This window comes from Chrysemys picta, chromosome 8, assembly GCF_011386835.1.
Source record: "Chrysemys picta bellii isolate R12L10 chromosome 8, ASM1138683v2, whole genome shotgun sequence".
In the NCBI taxonomy this organism is placed as follows: domain Eukaryota; kingdom Metazoa; phylum Chordata; order Testudines; family Emydidae; genus Chrysemys; species Chrysemys picta.
Genome location: NC_088798.1, coordinates 18292345 through 18313035, shown reverse-complemented (window position 1 = coordinate 18313035; position 20691 = coordinate 18292345). Strand labels below are relative to the sequence as shown.

General features: G+C 41.5%; 1 protein-coding gene across 1 annotated transcript in view; it reads right to left on the bottom strand.

The window, feature by feature from the left end:
• CACHD1 (cache domain containing 1) overlaps window positions 1-20691 on the bottom strand; it is a 203710-nt gene that overhangs the window by 23951 nt on the left and 159068 nt on the right. The window contains 5 exon segments of the mRNA XM_005300064.5: window positions 5091-5201; window positions 7510-7691; window positions 8450-8592; window positions 11258-11426; window positions 13585-13702. Of these exon segments, the coding sequence (XP_005300121.1) occupies window positions 5091-5201; window positions 7510-7691; window positions 8450-8592; window positions 11258-11426; window positions 13585-13702 (723 nt within the window).

Sequence of the window (20691 nt, the reverse complement as noted above, 5' to 3'; positions counted from 1 at the left end):
ATGAAGAGCAGATCAATCAGTTCTAGTGGATTAAAGAAACCTGTCTGTGCTATGACTCCACCCATCTAAAAGAAAGCTGGCCTGATGAAGTGATCGTGCTCATGTTGTTCCACAATATATGCACTGAGGTCCATAATTTCAGTCAACCCTAAAACTGTTCCCTGCACAAAGCTGAGCCTGCACAAAAATTGTGCCTTTAGTTTTGTGAAGGCAAAAATCCACAGAAACATGAGGTCATATCTATTTGCATGTGCAAGTCAGGTAGACATCACAGAACACAGAGTGTGTAAAGACCGGATTGCAGTCTCAAAAATGTTACTAGTGGCACTTTAGAGGATGGTTTTGCTAACTTAGCTCTTGAAGTTTAATCCTATAAAGGTAAATAATAATGAAATATCTTCCCAGCGACAGCACTAATTAAGACTTTTTGTCCGTAGCTATATTTTACCTAAAAATCCCTTTGGCCATATCAAGCATATAGTCTTTTAATAGATACATTAAATTAAATCTGTTCTTATCTTAAACAATTTCAGGGAGACAGGATTCCAGTGTAATACAATCATATTTGGTTCTATATAACAAGAAGGAGAACTATAATGTCCTGAAGATGTCTTCTCTCTCTCTGTAAAAGCCATACAAAAGGCTTCTAAAAGTATTATTTTAACTTCACTTTTGGGCACTAATCCCTTCCAATTATCTGATATATTCTGTAGTAGAAAAAACATCATTTTGTGCATGGATTGTCTTTTTCCCAACCTTTGGAAGCAAATACTATGCCGTATATAATAGGAACAAAAGAGAAGCAGTCATTTCATTGATGTATTCTGATTACATCAAACATCAACAGAAGAAGTTCAAGTATTGTGCACTGGCAAGGTATGAACAAGATGATCACACTGGCTGAGAGCATGGAAGAAGTTAAGAGGCACGATCAAGTGAAAAATTACATTTGAACGAAGAAATTAACTTTGGTTATTAATTACAATTTAGATTGTTACAATGAAAACATCTTACTTCTCACTGCTGCTGCTTATTTTCTTGGGATATTTCATTCAGCTTGGACAATGAAAATTTATTGATCAGTTTCACTTTTGTTTATAGGTCTCTTTGCAATTTCACTTCCTGGTAACATAATGCTGTAATATTAGGTCCTAAACAGCAGCAGGAACTGTTTGAATCTGAATAGCTGTTTCTAATGAAAACATTAGGCCTTTGGAATGTTTTTTTAAACACAAAACCTAATTTGGGGGCTTACCCCATGGGACAATATCCTTTTGATCCTAGCAATACTTGGAGCCTCAACGACAACTATACAAGTCTCCTTGAAATGATCTGAACTGTCTCTTATTAAACAAAACAGAATAAAAAATAAAAAATTGATATATCACCACGAAGAGCCAGTACATTTTTGTCCTCAAAGAAGAAGCTCTTATTCTCTTAAATGATTCCCTATGTGAACAGCTCCACATAGTTACGTAGCCCTGACTGATGCTCCTGCCAAGGAAGATGGACAGATGTTTTGCTGTGGGAAAGATCAAACAAAGTCTACATATTTCCGTAGAAAAACTAAAAGCAGCCCTCAATATTTCAGTGTTTAGAAACAGCACTAATGTCCCCAACTCAGAGCTGGCCAAGTGAACTATTTAGCAGAGCAATGCTAGAAACCAAGTTCTTCCTGCTGGGATGTTAGTTGGGGTGTGTATAGCAGATGGCTCACCAATGAAAACGCTGGAACAGATTCCTCATACAAACCAAGCTGAGTGGCTAATATTTATCTCTGAAGTATTACAGTGTCGCTAGCAGGAATATTAAGAAAGTGTTCAATATGAAGTATGCTATAGAAGTGAAAACTGAACTCTAAAGATTGTATACCCTAATCTGATGGAATCTCATCATTTGGTTGGATGTCTGGCCTGAAGACAAATTATTTTAAACTGTCTGATCTCTGAATCACAAAGGATCACTTCAATATGTGAAAGGGTTTTATATATAAAACCTCACCCCTCTCCTCAGTCTCTTGACAGTAATGACAGAAGACATGCAGCAATGAATGTCAACTCAGAAACGAAGTGAAACATACTGAACGTTTTCTTAAAATGGGAGGCCCTACATGAACTTTTTTTTTTTTTTTAGTCATAGAAGAATCAGCAATACACAAAATGTATTTTCCTACATCAGGATTGTGTTTATAGCTATGGTGGTGTGTTGTTCCAGAAGTGGGGATGGCTCTTTTGCTTTGATTTGTTTCCTGTCTGTGCATATAGAGGCTGGGATGTACAGTTTCTTCCCACATAAACAAGTACATTTTTGGACATTCTAGCACAAAATGGCTAAGCTCTAAGTTTTGAATGGCACAGGCCAGGGGCTCTCCTAATTTCATATAGAGAATTTCAGGGTATGTCTACATTGCAATGTAAGCTCAGATTTAGTAGAGCTTGAGTTAGCAGACCCTGGCTTTATTAACCTAGGGCTTGAGTGTCTACACTCATTTGAAAGACCAGGTTAGGAATTGCTGAACCCGGGGTCCCAACCTAGGGCTCCAGCATCCACACTGAATGATGTGGGCCGGAGTCTGGCCACTCATATCCCACCCATATACCCTCCCAAAATGTGGCCGCTCTAGCCCTTTGTGGTGCAGTGTAGGAAAACGTGACTGTCTAGAGGACAAAGAAAGTCAGCCTGTGGGTACTTTTGGCAGACTCCCAGAGCATGAGTCAAGTGGGGCTGAGTCTGTACTGCAAAGCAACAGGGCTTGAATGCTGAGTCCCGGCTTGACTCAGACCTTCCATCCCCATGGGGTCCTGGGTCAGCACAATTTGTGTGTAGATGGAAGGGGCATTAGGTGTTAGCCTGAAGGGGGGTTATTCTGAGTTTGATATACCCTCAAAGTGTCTTATGGCCCTACCTTCCCCATTTGCAAGTGTGCAAATTACCTCCCCTCCCAATTACGACCATGTAACATCACTATGGCAAATACAGCAATTACTTACATGGAACAGTAATTTCAGGAAACTAAGGAAAAAGCTGATCAGTCTATTTGGCTCTCTCATCTTCCTCTCCGATCTGTTCTGTCCCCATCTCCCCCCCGTTCTGCTGCTTCCTGCTGCCCTTCTCTTCTCCCATTGCACAGGCTTTCCTGCTCCTCCTCCAGACCCCCCGTAACTGCTTCACAGACCAAAGTTTGGGTACTGCTAGCACAGACATAGCATTGCTCACATTGGTACCCATAAGACAGACCTGACTAAGGCAATATTGTAAGTAAATAACTCAAGCTACGAGGATCTGAAAATATACTGGAATTGAAGCAATGAGGGAAGAGGAGAACGTTCTCGTTTAGCCATGTTAGATGAAAAGCTAATTAGAAGAGCAGAGGCTTTCAAAGGAGCTACACAAATTATGCTCCCAGATAGTGTATATGAAGGGGCCGAAAGCTGACAGTGCAACATGCTAAAAAGTTCAGGGGGACACAGATATAATCTCCCAACATGCAAATCGCAGTTTAAAATTTGTGTGAAATCTGGCTGCTCTATTTCCTTTGACCCACACTATAGTCCATGACCTATATGCCATGACATTCCCTATGAAAACTAACAACGCTGCTCTCATGCATAGGTACACAGGCAGCCGAGGAGGTTAGTGGAAGCTACCTTCCCCTAACTTCCCTGCTCTCCTGATTAGGGGTGGAAAACTGCACACAGCCCAGTGAGTGCAATGGTTGTACAGGTCTCTCACCACCAGTGGCACTAGACTCCCCAAAATGAGAACAATGGTGTAGGGAACTGGCTGTGTGCAGAGAGGAGTGTATATTGCACAGTTTTTTAAGGCATTGCATGCGTCCCCTGTGTTCCAGGAGGCGTTGTGCCAGTGCTGCTCAATGGAACCACTGGCTAATAACCACAGTCTGGCTCACCATTAATTTTTCTTCATTAGACCGTATTAAAAGAACAATGTTGTCTCAAGGAAATTAAAAATTTTATGCTGGGACGTACATGGCATATACTTGGTTGTCTTGTGCAGAGGAGGGGATGGGAAAAGAAGACGTTATTAATATATAGGAGAGAGAGAGAGAGAGAGAGAGAGAGAGAGAGAGAGAGAGAGAGAGAGAGAGAGTGTGTGTGTGTGTGTGTGTGTAAAAGTGACCAACTGAGAAAGTGTGTATTTCTTAAGACTACACTGGAAAAAACAGATCTAACGTGAATACCACTCAGAGCAGGGGTCGGCAACCTTCGGCACATGAACCATCAGGGTAATCCGCTGGCGGGCAGCGAGACATTTTGTTTACGTTGATCATCCGCAGGCACGGCCCCCTGCAGCTCCCATTGGCTGTGATTCATCGTGCCACAGGGACACGCGCAGCTTCCCACAGCTCCCATTGGCCAGGAACAGCAAACCGCGGCCACTGGGAGCTGCGGGGGGCCGTGCCTGCGGACGGTCAACGTAAACAAAATGTCTCGTGGCCCGCCAGTGAATTACCCTGATGGGCCGTGTGCTGAAGGTTGCTGACCCCTGATTCAGAAAAAGAACACCCATGAAACAAGATAAAGTTTCTCCTTCAAGTAGAGGGGGAAGGATGTAGTCAAACATACACAGAAGAAGCTTAACTAGAAGATGGGCTTATTTTTTACAAATCCTCATCAAAAAGCTAGTGGCATAACACAAGGCTAGCAACTGCAAGGGTGGGGGGTATACACCAAAATTCTTGATTCAAGGGGCATTTTTTTCATGTCTACATTTTATGTATATCAAAACTCTACTCCCATTCACCCATAATCACATTCAGGCACAACACACCTTTCAGGAAATTGGTCTTATAACTCAAGTTTTGATAAACCTCCAAAAGACCAATCTGTGCAACTCTCCCCCAGAACGGATTTTCCAGAAACAGAGCTTCAGTTGGATGTTTCCCCTGCATCTGGGTACATTCTTTCCATTTTACTAAAGGCTCTTTTAGGACAAGCATCGTGCCTGCTCCCATTGGGAAGCACCTGGCCTATTGGGGCTCTAGCAAAAATACATTGATCACAGATAACGTCTTTACAAGTCAATTCACAGATTTTTGGATTGATCAAATATTCAAAATGAAATTTTACCTTGAAGAATGAACAGTGTGGCTGATTGTAACAACATAGCCAGCTCCTCCAACATCTAAATAGGGACCAGTGAAAGTTATTAGCCCCGGATTAGCCACTGCATGCAAGTACCTAGTAAAGACCAAAACAAGCATTATTTATGAATGAAAACCAGTCATTTTAGATGTAAAAAATGAGGCTTACACAAGTATTTAACTGAATGCCCTGTAAACAGCACTACTGAAGTCAAAGCTCACCGTATTGGAAGTTAAGTAGGAGTTTTTATGTAAGCAGGATCAGGGCCCAAAACAGGCTAACTCAGTAGGATAATGTTACTCCACATGAAAAATCATACTCCATTATTCTGTACAAACACATTTCACTGTATCACATTAAAGTAAAGTAAAATATTTAGATTATTTAAATGAAATCTAATTCTGAGTAATGTTGGATTTAAAAACCAACTGGGGCATACATCCTTGAACAAAGTGTGGTTAAATTCATGTGTAGAAAATATAGGAGGAAGGGCGAAAGCATTCTTTTATACAAACAAAACTCACATGTGCAAACTTAAAAAGCAAAATGAACATTACATATTATTAATTTGAAGGGTTACTGCCACCTAAAATAACTCACACTTACATCAGAATTTTTTAACGTCATTGTGACAAGTAACACCTCCAGGTTCTCCAACTGTAAGAGGTGAAAGTAAAACGGTCTCTCTCTTTTTCCAATTTGTTTACTTTGCACATTTGACATCACTTTGAGCAGAGACAATTTCACTGTTATCTGCTTTATAGCCAAACAGTTTCCCTTGTTATTTGTGTGGGTTTTTTTACCCAGGAACCAGGAAAAGAAAAATGTGAATGTAAAAATCACAAAAGCTGGTAGACAGTGTCAGGGATAATACCTGAAATGACTCCTCATTTTTTAAAAGAATTTATTAGCTTTCAAGTTGATAGAATCCCTTTACTCAGGGGTGGGAGGGGAGTGAGGAGGGGGGAGAGGAGTCTATATACACACACAAACATTTATTTTCTAAATAAAGGGAAAAAGGTGTTTGTAAATGTTGTATATCCATGGTGGGCAACCTGCGGCCCATCAGGGTAATCTGATTGTGGGCTGCGAGACATTTTGCTGATGTTGACCATCTGCAGGCATGGTCCCCTGCAGCTCCCAGTGTCCACAGTTAGCTATTCCCAGCCAATGGGAGCTGCGGGAAGTGGCAGCCAGCATGTCCCTGCGGCCCACTGCTTCCCACAACTTCCATTGGCTGGGAACGGCAAACCGCGGCCACTGGGAGCTGCGGGGGGCCATGCCTGTGGAAGGTCAACGTCAGCAAAATGTCTTGCGGTTCGCAATCACGTTACCCTGATGGACCGTAGGTTGCCCACCACTGCTGTATACAGTTCATTTATAGTGTGAGCGCCACAAAGCCAGCTAATTGTGTGAAGAGAGAAAAATTACACAACTGTAAATGATTGAACTTTGGAGAGGAAAAAGACCCAAAGAAAGGTGAGTACTGCCAAGTCCAGAACTATGGTAATTATTTTTCAGGGGAGATGTGGGGTAGTGGAGCTGTGGAACAAGCAATGCCACCAGTGATTTAGAACTGTGCTAATAAAGCCATAGGGTAGGAATCCTAAGCTTACTTATGTATTCCAGTCTCTAACTTGATTGTTCAGAGCCATACTGCAGCACCACCTGGCTGACTTCTTTTAACAAAGCATACGTTAAAACACACTCAAGAGATTTCTCTCGTGTCAAATCTCATTTGTTTTATATATATAATTTTCCTAAATCATATGTTAACTGCAGCTATTAATTATGCACTTAGCCAGAAAATTCCTATTTGGAAATACACCTCTACCTCGATATAACGCTACCCGATACAACACAAATTTGGATATAATGCGGTAAAGCAATGCTCTGGGGGGGCGGGGCTGTGCACTCCAGCGGATCAAAGCAAGTTCGATATAACGCGGTTTCACCTATAACGCGGTAAGATTTTTTGGCTCCCGAGGACAGCGTTATATCGGGGTAGAGTTGTACAGTAAGAAAATCCATTGCAAACAAAAACTGCTGCATAAAGTATCAATAACCAAAATTAACACTGATAGATCCTAAAGGATGAATAAAGTAACAGCATAGTCCCTAGTTTCATGTGTAAATATTTTTATTCTTATGCTGTATAAAGGGATAAGAAATAGAAACTATCACAATAAAGAATTATGATTTACAGCAAATAAAGATTCTAGTAAAATTACTATTAAACACAATATATTTTACCGAGCATATAAATTATTTAATTAGAAATGTATTTAAATATCCTTTACAAACATGGCCTTTCTATTAATCCTACATGAAATATTTTCCCCAGTGGAATATTATTACCCTCTAAGATTTTTGAAACCTTTGATAACGGGACCCTAAAACTCACCATTGTCTCCTAGTGGGATCAAATGCTTTGTCCATGAGAGAACCAGGATAAATTCTGAGCACCCCATTGGGCGTTGCTATGTAACGGCGGACAATGTAACTGTTCAAGCTACTCATTTCCATTTGTGTCATCCATTCATCTGTGACGTGACTGGTAGCCATTACTTCATTTCTGACAGAGAACTGCAAAACAAAGACAGACCTAGCAGGGTTCCTTTAAGACTTGCATGAAAAGATAATAAGCTGCTTGCAGGGTTTCCTAAAGACCTATCAGAGATAATCTAAACCCAATTACTTCTTTAAAATCTTCTCACACCAGATGGATCTAGCAAATTCCAAGTAAAGAAAAAAGCTTGTTATAATGAAATATTGTTATTATCTGCACAGCTTTTAACATTTGCTTTTCACTTCAGGTAAATATAAATACTGCCCCATTTGTACATAAAACAAAGTTTTCTCATATAAATGCATAAACACACAAAGGTATCTTCTGATCCAATGTTTATTACAGCACCGTTCTGCATACTGTTAATTCTAATTGCAGCTTGTAAACTTTCTTCCTGTGGAAAAGGGCCCCTCCTCCCACCCCTGTGGTCTCTGAGCCCCTTCCTCCCTCCAATTTCTCATGAAGCCCTCATGTCAGAGCCCCCATCCACCCAGCTGAGGAGTGTACAGGATTCCTTTCAACCTAGTTCACACTGCTTCTCCAAGCACTAGTTCACACTGCTTCTCCAAGCACTAGTTCACACTGCTTCTCCAAGCCAGAAGGGCTGAGCACAGTGTGTCTGCACCAAGAGCCAAAAATCCTAGTATCCTACATGCCCAACACTCCCATAGGCCAAGAGCCAACCCAAAGGACACATGTGAAATGGGGACCAGCATGCTGACCAATAAGGGCAGGATGGGGAAAGGGAGGGAGAAGATGGATTTAAATAACATACTTTAAGCCCAGGGTTAGCAATAAGACGGGTGTTGTCGCTGAGGTATGCCGTGTAGTGTTCCACCATCCGTTTGGTCTCAGGTTGGCTCAGATGTTCATACGGAGAAGAAAAACTACCTGCAGACAGCATTACGGTGGGACTTTCTGAAATAACAAAGTATTAGAGGATTAAAAACAAAGCACTATGTTCGGTATATAATACATGCCATCCCATCACAGAACACCATCTGATGTAGTATCCTGTTTGAGACTATAGCTCGAATAATGAAGGTACAGTACTATAGTATGGAGGGTAGGGAATCTCTTCCTGACACAAGCTGATCACCAGTTTTTGCCTGGAAGCATGAGGATTATCATCCCAAATAATAATAGTAAGACTTATAAGCACAGATCATGTCCTCTTTTGTTTTGAAACCTACTTTTCATTTCAAACTTTGGAATGCTATAATGCAAGATACATGGGTTACAATAAAATGTCTATTTCACAGTCATATGAACATGGCTTTGAACAGGCTGGTTATGTGCACCTTTTTGTAAGGTAAGGAGGGTTTGAGTGTCTTGCTGTAGATGGTGGTGGTTTCAGTGTGTTAAGGGAAACAAGCAGATCAGTAACAGCAGCCTCACTTCACTGCCTGTCTAGCCATTATCAGCTGACAGCGTTCTGCAGCATTGCAGAAGCAGCAACTCATAAGGTGGGCTGTTGAGGAAGACAGGGTAGTGGCTTAATGGGGATCTTAGCCTTGGGACAAAAAGTGCAAAGGTGCTGGCAAGAGAAGCTGATGAAGGCTGACATTGGTAGAGTGAAGGGATGGCTAAAATGACACGATAAAATAATACAAATAAGTTGTGAAGGTTAGCACAATACATGGAGAATGGGGAAGCCAATGATGAGGCTCAAAGAACTTTAAAAAAAGAACAGGAGTACTTGTGGCACCTTAGAGACTAACAAATTTATTAGAGCATAAGCTTTCGTGGACTACAGCCCACTTCTTCTTCGGATGAAGAAGTGGGCTGTAGTCCACGAAAGCTTATGCTCTAATAAATTTGTTAGTCTCTAAGGTGCCACAAGTACTCCTGTTCTTTTTGCGGATACAGACTAAACGGCTGCTACTCTGAAACCTATCAAAGAACTTTGTGACAGAAAACGGGGTTTAGGTGGGACTCTGCCGGGGCCACCTCGAAAAATAGCTGTGACTTTCAGGTCATTAACACAGGGAGAGGCACAAAAAACACAAGTCTGACAAAACTGGTGGAGCGAGTTTGCTAACATGAACAAGGGGGCAAAAAGAGTGACTACAAGAGATGTTGAGAATAGTCTGGGTGTATGCTTTCATTGAGCAAGAAATGTGATATTTAAAAGGCAAAGCCAAAACAGAACATGAACAAACAAAAATCACACAATGATAATGCAGGGGCTGGGGTGCTGAGAAATTGGGTTTTTTTTCCTTGAATATTGGATAAAGGGGAACCACATAATGTTCATCTTATTGTTTTTCTCAGTGTGCAACTGTCTCCAGGGGAAGGCATTCCCAGCACCTTAGAGAGACAATACTTACACAGTGGGAAGGTTCTCCATTTTTCCACACCACTCCCAAAGCATGCCACTGCACATATAGCAGCCTTATCTACCCCAGTCATCACTTAATAAACTTCTATTCTATTTCCTCATCAGCTTTCCAGCCTAAACTGTCTGAATCAATTATATTTTTTCTCATACGGAGTCTCTCAACATTATTGGCACGCGTCCCTGGACTTTTTCCATTAATGTCACATCTTTTCTAAGGTGAGACCATTATGCGGTTCCCTTTTATCAAAACTGGGCATTATATTCAAGACAAGAACGTAGTGTTTTATATAATGACACAATAGTTTCCATATCATCATCTAGTTCCTCTGTAATACAGTCCAACATCTTATTAGTTGTTTGGAGCATCACCATACAATGAGCAAATGTCATTGCTGAGTTGTCGAACAATGATGCCTATATCCTTTTTCATGAACGCTTACTCTGTTTATGAATAATTTAGTTTAAACTCCAGGGAGAAATCAGAATTTTAATCTTCAAAACTTGTAAGATTGCAAACCTTTCAAACTTGTATACAACCTCTAGATTCATCTTTCTTAAAAGGATTATAAAAAGTTCTCTCCTTTCTATATATTAAAACTTGTATTATCATATAATTCTGAGGCCAAATCCCTCTGTCCATGACATCAATGCAAATACTGAAATGAATGGAGTTGATTACAAAGTTTGATATATAGAAAGACAAAATATCCTTTTTTGAAAGATGTACTATTGAACTTGAAATTTTTATGTAGGTTTCAGAGGTCTGGAAAATCTCACATTAAAAGATTTCAAAGAATATTAAAATCCTGACTTCCTCATGAGCTATATCTTCTGATTTCTTCACACAGATGGATGATATTAAATATTTATGTCTGTGAAAAATTTGCATAAATCCAAAGTCAACAGCCCCTATATACCCTATTTTCTAAGAATTAGGCTGTGCAAGTCTCATTTATTTTAGTAAGCACTTACTCACCTAAGCAGTCCACGAATTGCAGTAGGAATACTCAGGTGACTAAGTGCCATGAATGTAAGAGTTGCACAGTTTAGCTATAATCAGAAAAAGTGAAGCAGTGAAAAAAGTGAAGCAGGATAGAAAACTTCCCTTGAAAGGTTTTTAAAAAATATTTTTTTAAAAGAAGAAATATTTTCACAAGGATTGGAACTAAAGATGTTTTCTATTTTCCAATCGGCTCTACAAAAATGTGCATGAGATAAAGATGAGGTGAGGGATTGTTGTACCTAAGGTCGCCAGCTGCTTGAAGTGCAGACAGGCATTGGGCTGGCCCAATAGATCCAGTCGATGATACAGTAGCTTGCTGCTAGGGATGGTGTTCAGATTCTTGAGCTGTTTAACAGGTATTTCTGGCTGTATTACCACAACACAAAGAATGAAGGATGTGTCTTGGGCCTGAAAAACAAGGACTAAAAATTAGACTGAAAAAAAGTTGGAGGTTTTATCTAATTGATTTTCAATTTCCTTCCCCCTATCCCCCCCCCCCCACCACTTTTTTAATTCCTCAGTTTCTTGTACACTGGAAGGTGTCATCACATTTACCCATACGCCAAAGCAGCATATTCCCTACTCTCTCTGTGAAATTAATTACCTCTAGAAATTGCTGAATTTCCCCATATTCCAGGAGTAAGGCCCTGATTCTGCAGAGAGAACTTTGTGAGGAGATGCTGCATGGGTGCCAGGTCATGCCCAAACCGTTCTAAATGCAGGATTGAGGCCTTAGACTTTAGGGTTTCCAATGGCAGCAGTACAGTCCACATAACTAAGGTATGTGCTTTGATCAATTATCCCAAGTGTATTAAAGCCATTGAGTTATACTTAAAAAAAAAAAAAAAGACTTCTTCAAAGTTGATGCTTAGCCCACACATTTTTGTTTTCACATTTTTTTTTTAAACATAATATCTAAACTCTGATGCTTTTGTGTGGATACTTCATGAAACTTCATTACGGGCAAGAGAACTGCAGTTCACAAATGGAAACAGAATACAATGTACCTCTTTGTAGCCTGTTTCCCATTTTGAAAAATGCAAATGAACAATAATACAAGGACATCATCATTATTCCTCCAATCCAGTGCTGGATGGATTGCTTGCTTTGCTGGTTTGAACACTTAAGTGCGTCAGGTTAGAAAAACTTGGCAGCAGAATTACCAGACTGTAAGGCTGTCTGATATTTAATGCAGCCTTTCAACAGGGCAACACTAGCTCCAGGAACACACCTACATGAACTTCTGGTACATGATGCCGCTCAGCATAATCTCTTAGATTATATTCAAATTAATGTAGGGAAACGATCCACCAGTACCTGCTAGGTTTGTTGACACAAAGCAATTAGCCAATTATTCTTGGTATTAGCAAAATTTGCCTGCATTATATCTAGTTGTAGATTTCATTTTATTCCCTTGGTCAAGATAAGTACCCAGATTTGTTCACAAAATAAACTGAAAAGTGAATGGGCTGCTAGAATCTTTTTTCCCCCTTGCAATTGGGTAATGATGGTAATGATGCTGGCCTGCCAAATCCTCCCATTAAATATGATCTGTCTAATGATTACAGCAGAATTAAAAGCTTCCATATAGTTTCCATTCCATTTTAATTGATTTTATTCTGTAAGACTCTAGCAATTATGAATTCATCTAGATTATGCACAGGAGTTTTTTGCTCCACTGAGGGTAGTATTTGGGGATATTTTGTTGTTTTAATTGGTGTTGAGAGATTTCTGCAAGGTATTGCATCTGACTTGAATGCAAAATATGTACTGGGGAAAACTAGACAGAGCATTGAAAATAAAATACCTATGAATATGAGAGTACCTGAGTCAGCCTTGCATATTACATGGTAGACTCATGCCCTATACAGATATAAGGGTTTCCAGTACTGAATAACTACAACTAATGCTTAAAAGGAAATGTTAATGTCTTGATCGTGAACAATGTTGTTAAAGTTTATTCATATTGGCGTTTCTATCTAAACTGCATTAAACAGTATACAGTAGGAAGGGACAATTCAGCATTTAAAATGACACCCATCTACAGCCACCCAAAAAAAAATTTCAGCCAATGATTAGTTTGAAAGTGTCTAATAAAATTAAAAGTTTTTTTTCTCTTTTTTGTTAGTATCAGCATTTTAATAATAATAAACTACATGCAAACACTATAGTGTAAGTCTGTAGTTTTATCTTGAGTGTGTGTGTGAAATATTTTCAAGTACTTGAGCTTTGCTCTAAGACTTCATAGTGTGACATAGTTCAGTATAGACTGTCTTCCTTTGGGAAAATATGTACTATAATTGTGCGTGTACATATCTATTATATAACATATAATGGACGTGTACATTAATAGCACACACACTATACACAGGCCTGTATGCATGTGTCTCTGAGGATTAAATTATAATAAATTTGAAGATACAATTTCATGGAATGTGAGGTTATTTACCATAATAAGAGACACATTCATACTGTTTCTGTATAATTAAAATTCAAACTACTCAAGCTTCAATATATTAACATACATTAAAACTATATGCTACCATTCAAAAGTAAGATCTCTTACCATTTTCCAGGCATAGCTGACGTTGTAGGCTTCTTTTCCAATTTCTCTCAGTTTGTTTACATGCCAAGACAGTGAGGAGTTCACTGGGACTGTAATAATCTGACTGCCCAGAGGGAGGCTACGGGGACAATAAATAATATCCAACTTTTATTCAACACGGAAATAGTTTTGAATCAAACAAAACCATGTGCTGCATTTTTATACAAAAAGCATGATTAGTCATGAAAAGGCTGGACAAAATCTGCATTTAATTAAGAAAGAACAGAATGCTTTGGTTTGCTGTTCATGCATTTATCTATTTTAACGCTAATTTACACTCATGTATAATGTAGTAAGGTTTGAGTAAGAGTTGCCTTTTTCAGTACAAATGGTGAAGCAGAGGTAACTTGGTTCCTAAATTTCTACTCAATAATTCATAGAGACAGTGTTTAATTCATGCTCGGGCTTGCCAGGGCTGAGCCCTGGCACCTCTGGACTTGGCCGTTCATAGCCCGGGCACCTCTGAGCTTCCTGTGTCAGTTATGAAAAGTAAAAAAAAATTGCCTGAGCCCCAGCACCTAATTGCTTGAGCTCCATCACCTCTTTCATTACAAATTAAGCACTGTTCATAGAGAACACAATTATAGTTTGTTCTGTCTTGAGATAATGTTGATATTGGAAGGGCACTAATTAGCTCTCTATTTCAAAGGAACAAAGGGTCGACAGATTTAAAATTAGATCTAAATTACAATTTGCAGAACTGTTCATGCACATCATGCTGTATCTCTGCCTATTCCATTTTTGTTAGCAGGATAGGATATTGTCAGTTACTCTTGAATTCTAGAGTTTTCTATATTTTAATACCATGCTTGCCTTTAAGAATGGAGCTAAGAAGTAGAGCTGGAGTGCAGGGAACCTAAATACAAGATGTACAAGCACCCTTCTGAGACTGTTGTTGGAGTGAAGTTCTTTGCCTTCACCGTGTCACATTACACCTCTACCCCGATATAACGCGGCCCGATATAACATGAATTCGGATAGAACACGGTAAAGCAGCGCTCCGGGAGGGGTGGGGCTGCACACTCTGGCGGATCAAAGCAAGTTCGCTATAACGTGGTTTCACCTATAATGCGACAAGATTTTTTGGCTCCCGAGGACAGCGTTATATCGGGGTAGAGGTGTAGTCGGGGTTGGCAGCTCTTGTTCTTCATCTCCAAACATTCCTGTTAAGCGTGTCTTCCAAACTGACACCAACCTTCTTCATGTCCTCCTTCAGCGTCTTGAACCACCTTTGTCTGGGTCTTATAGTCTTTGTCCTGTAACTACTAGATTGTGTACTCTCTGACCAACATATTCCACGTCTCGTCATCTTGTATGTCCCTGCCATCTCAGTCGACGTACCCTTAGATTTTCCATGATGGGGGATTACCTGCATCTTGGCTCATACCATTTCATTGTGTAACCTGTTCAGTTCTTGTCTTACCCACTCTCATTTCAGCAGCATGAAGTAGTTGTACTTCTCTCTTCCACATTGGCCAGCATTCCAACCCATACGTCATGGCTGGGCTAATCATGATCTTATACATTTTGCTCTTGAGTTTAATTGGCACATTCTTATCACACAGAATTGTTGTCAAATCCCTCCATTTGCGCCTAGTGCTTTTCATGCGACTTCTAGCACTAACATTCTTATTGTAACTCAATACTATTTTTATTGGTTTCTTGTCGTCCCTTTTCAATGAAACCTCATATGTATTCAGTCTTCTCTTGGTTGGATTTAAAAACAATTTTCTTCTAATGCAGCCTTCTGTCTTTCTAGATACCTTTCCAGTTCACGTTTATCTTCCCAACACAAAAATGTCACCTGCGAAAAGCATGTTCAATGGAGCTTCTCTCCTAATCTCCTGCATCAAGGTGTTCATTTCAATCATATTTAGGAATGGGCTTAAGATTGATCCTTGATGTAGACCTATTCTCATAGTGAATGGCTCATTGCAGCTGCTTCTTGTTGTTGTATTACCCTCATACATGTCCATAATAGTCTGAACATATGCCTCTGGAAGGCTGTGCGACAACAGGCACCACCATATCAGTTCGCTAGGAACTCTGTTATAAGCCTTCTCTAAGTCCACAAACACTAAATTCAGTTTCTTGCATTTCTCTCTGTACTTCTCCTGCAATATTCCCAAACCCAAACTGGTTGTTGCTTACTTGGTAATCTAGCTCTTCATGAAGTCTTTTCTTGATAATTCTTTCCAACCATTTCATCCTTTGACTCATTTTGATGGGTTTTTGTTATATGTATTATATTGATTTATTTATTTAGATTTAAAATAAAAGAGCGTCACTTATCCAAGGCTCTAGGCACCCTAAGGCATCATTAACAATACAATAAATATAATCAAATACCAGCAACATTAATCATTTCACCAAGAACTCAGCCAGCCAAGCACTTATAGAAACCCTTTTTCACCCCTTTATCATTCACACACATCCTCAGCCCTGTCCAACAACCATATCAAACTCACCTATGCCTTGTTTCCAAATGTTTTATTTAAACAATAAAACAAATGATCAATTCTGAGATGACACATCCCATGCAACATCAAGCAACATCACCACCTTATCTTGTGTATTCCTTCTTCTGCAGGTAGCTCCCCTCCTCATAGACTTTCAGGCCAAAAGGGCCCATCATGATAATCTAGTCTGACCTCCTTCACATTGTAGGCCACAGAATCTCACCCACCTACTCCTGTAATAGGCCCTGTAGGGAGCCAGGGTGGCTTCCCTCCGAACCTGAGGGTAAAGTGCCTTTCTCTCAGCCGGAGTGGGCAGGGCCAACCCAAGCTCGCTCCACCCCCCGGAAGGGGAGGGGTGGAACAGGAAGTATAAAGGGCGGGGCCCTTAGCTCAGTTAGGGCGGCACCAGGGAGGGAGGCAGACACAGACCACGGGCTGCTCCCTTCAGAGCCTGCTGCCACACCAGGGGAGGCCCTGGACCCGTGGAAACCTCACCTGGAGGACGGACTGGGGCTGCCAGGACTGCCTGCTGCCAAGTACCCAGAGGAACTGGAGGAGCCGGTGGGGGAGCGGGAGCTGCCAGCAGCCGAGTACCCAGAGGAGCTGGAGGAGCCTGAGCCTGAGGGGGAGCCGGAGCTGCCAACAGCGGACTACCCCGACGCACTTACGGGACCAGAGGGATTCGGGCGAGCAATCGGGTAGGAAGTAGCCCAGGGACAGAGCTGCACAGTGGTGAGTCTATGTAGCGGGACGACCCCGCTGACCCAGTGGTGGGACCCTCGTTCTGCCACTGTCAGGGCCCTGGGCTGGAGCGCAGTGGTGTAGGGTGGGCCTGCGTTCCCCTACCCGGCCGAGCCACGCCGGGACCTTTGCCGGCGCTCCCCTGCCTGAGGGGCGCGCTACCGACCTTTGCCGGCGCTCCCCTGCCTGAGGGGCGCACCATTGACCTTTGCCGGCGCTCCCCTGCCTGAGGGGTGCGCCACTGACCTTTGCCGGCCCTCCCCTGCCTGAGGGGCGCGCCATTGACCTTTGCCGGCGCTCCCTTGCCTGAGGGGCGCGCCATTGACCTTTGCCGGCGCTCCCCTGCCTGAGGGGCGCGCTACTGACCTTTGCCGGCGCTCCCCTGCCTGAGGGGCGCGCTATTGACCTTTGCCGGCGCTCCCCTGCCTGAGGGGCGCGCTATTGACCTTTGCCGGCGCTCCCCTGCCTGAGGGGCGCGCTATTGACCTTTGCCGGCGCTCCCCTGCCTGAGGGGCGCGCTACTGACCTTTGCCGGCGCTCCCCTGCCTGAGGGGCGCGCTACAGACTCTGGCTGGCGGCCGCCCCGCCGCTAATTCCCCGCTGACGGAGGCGTGACCCAAGCCGGCCAGTGACCTCGTAGCTCCCCACTGCCCCCTAGCGGGTAGGTGGGCCGACGCCGATCACAGGCCCGTAACCATTGGCTGAGTTACTAAAGTCTCGAAAACTAACAGCAAACAATTTTTAAGTATATCAGAAACAGGAAGCCATTCAAACAATAAGTGGGGCCACTGGATGATCAAGGTGCTAAAGGAGCATTCAAGGAAGACAAGGCCATTGCGGAGAAGCTAAATGAATTCTTTTCATCAGTCTTCACTGGAGAGGATTTGAGGGAGATTCCCATACCTGAGATTCTTTTTAGGTGACAAATCTGAGGAAGTGTCCCAGGTTGGGGGGTCAATAGAGGAGGTTTTGGAACAAATTGATCAATTAAACAGCAATAAGTTCCAGGACCAGATGGTATTCACCCAAGAGTTCTGAAGGAACTCAAATGTGAAATTGCAGAACTAACAACTTTGGTATGTAACCTATCGCTTAAATCAGCTTCTGTACCAAATGACTGGAGGATAGCTAATGTGACACCAATGTTTAAAAAAGGCTCCAGAGGTGATCCTGGCAATTACAGGACGATAAGCCTCATTTCAGTACCAGGCAAATTGGTTGAAACTATAGTTAAGAACAGAATTATCAGACACACAGATGAACATGATTTGTTGGGGAAAACTCAACACAGCTTTTATAAAGGGAAATCATGCCTCACCAATCCATTAGAATTCTTTGAGGAGGTCAGCAAACATGCCGACAAGGGTGATCCAGTGGATACAATGTACTTGGACTTTCAGAAAGCCTTTGACAAGGTCCCTCACCAAAGGCTCTAAAGCAAACTAAGCTGTCATGGGATAAGAGGGAAGGTCCTCCTATGGATCAGTAACTGCTTTAAAAAAAACAAGAAATAAAGGGTAGGAATAAATGATCACTTTTCAGAATGGAGAGAGGTAAATAGCGGTGTCTTCCAGAGATCTGTGCTGAGACGACCAGTGCTGATCACCATCTTCATAAATAATTTGGAAGAAGGGATAAACTGTAGGGTGGCAAAGCTTGCAGATGATCCAAATTACTCAGGATAGTTGTGTCTAAACCAGACTGCGAAGAGTTACAAAGATCTCACAAAGCTGGGTGACTGGGCAACACAATGGCAGATGAAATTCAGTGTTGATAAATGCAAAGTAAGAAACATTGGAAAGTATAATCTCAACTATATAGACTAAATGAGGGGGTCTAAATTAGCTGTTATCACTCAAGAAGGCATTGTGGATAGGCCTCTGAAATCATCAGCTCAATGTGCAGCGGCAGTCAAAAAACCTAACAGAATGTTAGGAACCATTAGGAAATGGGTAGCTAATAAGACAGTAAACATTATAATGCCATTATATAAATCCATTGTACGCCCACACCTTGAGTACTGTATGCAGTTCTGGTTGCCCCATCTCAAAAAAGATAGATTAGAAATGGAAAAGGTACAGAGAAAGGCAACAAAAATTATTAAGGATATCGAACAGCTTCCTTATGAGGAGAGATTAAAAAATCTGGGTCTTTTCAGCTTGGAAAAGAGATGACTGAGGAGGGATATGATAGAGGTCCTTAAAATCATGAATAGTGTAGAGAAAGTGAATAAGGAAGTGTTATTTACCCCTTCACATAGCAAAAGAACTAGGGGTTACCCAAGGAAATGAATAGGCAGCAGGTTTAAAACAAACAAAAAGAAGTACTACTTCACACAACGCACAGTCAACCTGTGGAACTTGTTACCAGGGAAGTTGTGAAGGCCAAAACTATAACTCGATTCAAAAAAGAATTAGATAAATTCATGAAGGATAGATCCATCAATGGCTATTAGCCAAGATGGTCAGGGATGCAACTCCACCCTTTGGGTGTCCCTAAGCCTCTGACTGCCAGATGCTGGGGCTGGATGACAGGGGATGGATCACTTGATGACTGCCCTGTTCTGTTCATTCCCTTTGAAGCATCTGGCATTGGCCACCATTGGAAGACAGGATAATGGAGTAGATGAACTATTGGTTTGACCCAGTATGGCTGTTTATGTTTTTAAGTCCTCAAATCTTGATTTAAATACTTCAAGATACAGAGACTATACCATTTACTCTAGTTCAAACCAGCAAGTGACCCAAGCCCCACATTGAAGAGGAAGGCGAAAAACCTCAAGGGTCTCCACCAATCTGACTTTGGGAAAATTCCTTTTTCAATCCAAATATAGTGATCAGTTAGACCCTGAGCATGTGGGTCAGACCCACCAGCTGGACACCTGGGAAAGAATTCTCTATAGTAACCTCAGAGCCCACTCCATCTAGTGTCCCATCTCTGCCATTGAAGATATTCGCTAATACCAGTCATGGTTGGCCATACATCATTGTAGGCAACCACATCATACCATTCCCTTCATAAATTTATCAAACTCAGTCTTGAAACAAGTTAGGGTTTTGGGCCACATTCCCCCTTGGGAAGACTGCTCCAGAACTTCACTTCTCTGATGGTTAGAAACCTTCACCTCAAGCCTAAACTTGTTGATGGCCAGTTCATATCTATTTGTTCTTGTCCCAACAATTGTCCCTTAGTTTAACTCCGCTCACTCCCTGATGTATTTACAGAGAGCAATCCTTTCATAAATCTTCATAACAATGAATAGCAATAGGAGCACAGCACTTGTGAAAATCTGTCCATTTATTTAGGTACTTGAGTACGGATTAGGGCACTAACTTTAGGCATCTATTTCATTAAAATTGTGGCCCTCAGCTTTATATAGGAGTTTTCATTAATGAAAATAGTACTAAATTTTGGGCTGGGATTTTCAAAGAAGCCTAAAGGATATTTGCCCAAATCCCATTGAATGTAGGTGCTTAACTCTCTCAGGCTCCTTTGTTAGCCTTGATCCTACCCTACAACACAGTAGCCACCCTATAATACAGGCTGTAAAATATGTCACTTCTGGAAGACTAGTATCCCAGATTAGGTTTTTGTAATTTTAAGGCCAGTGGGTATAAAAGAGTTTCTTTGAAACCCTCTCTGCCACCCCACCAGGCACTTGCCAAACTGCTGTAGTATCCATTTTCCCATGTCATCATCACTGATCTCAAAGCTGACTTGACTTCACAGACAGGAGTTGATTCAGTTTTAATACTACCTTACTCCTGAGCTTCTTGTAAGCAGAGAATGCCAATCCTGTCTATTGAATAGCAATGTAGATTCAAAACAAAAACAAAACAAAACAAAAAAAACAGGCAATTTAATTAAA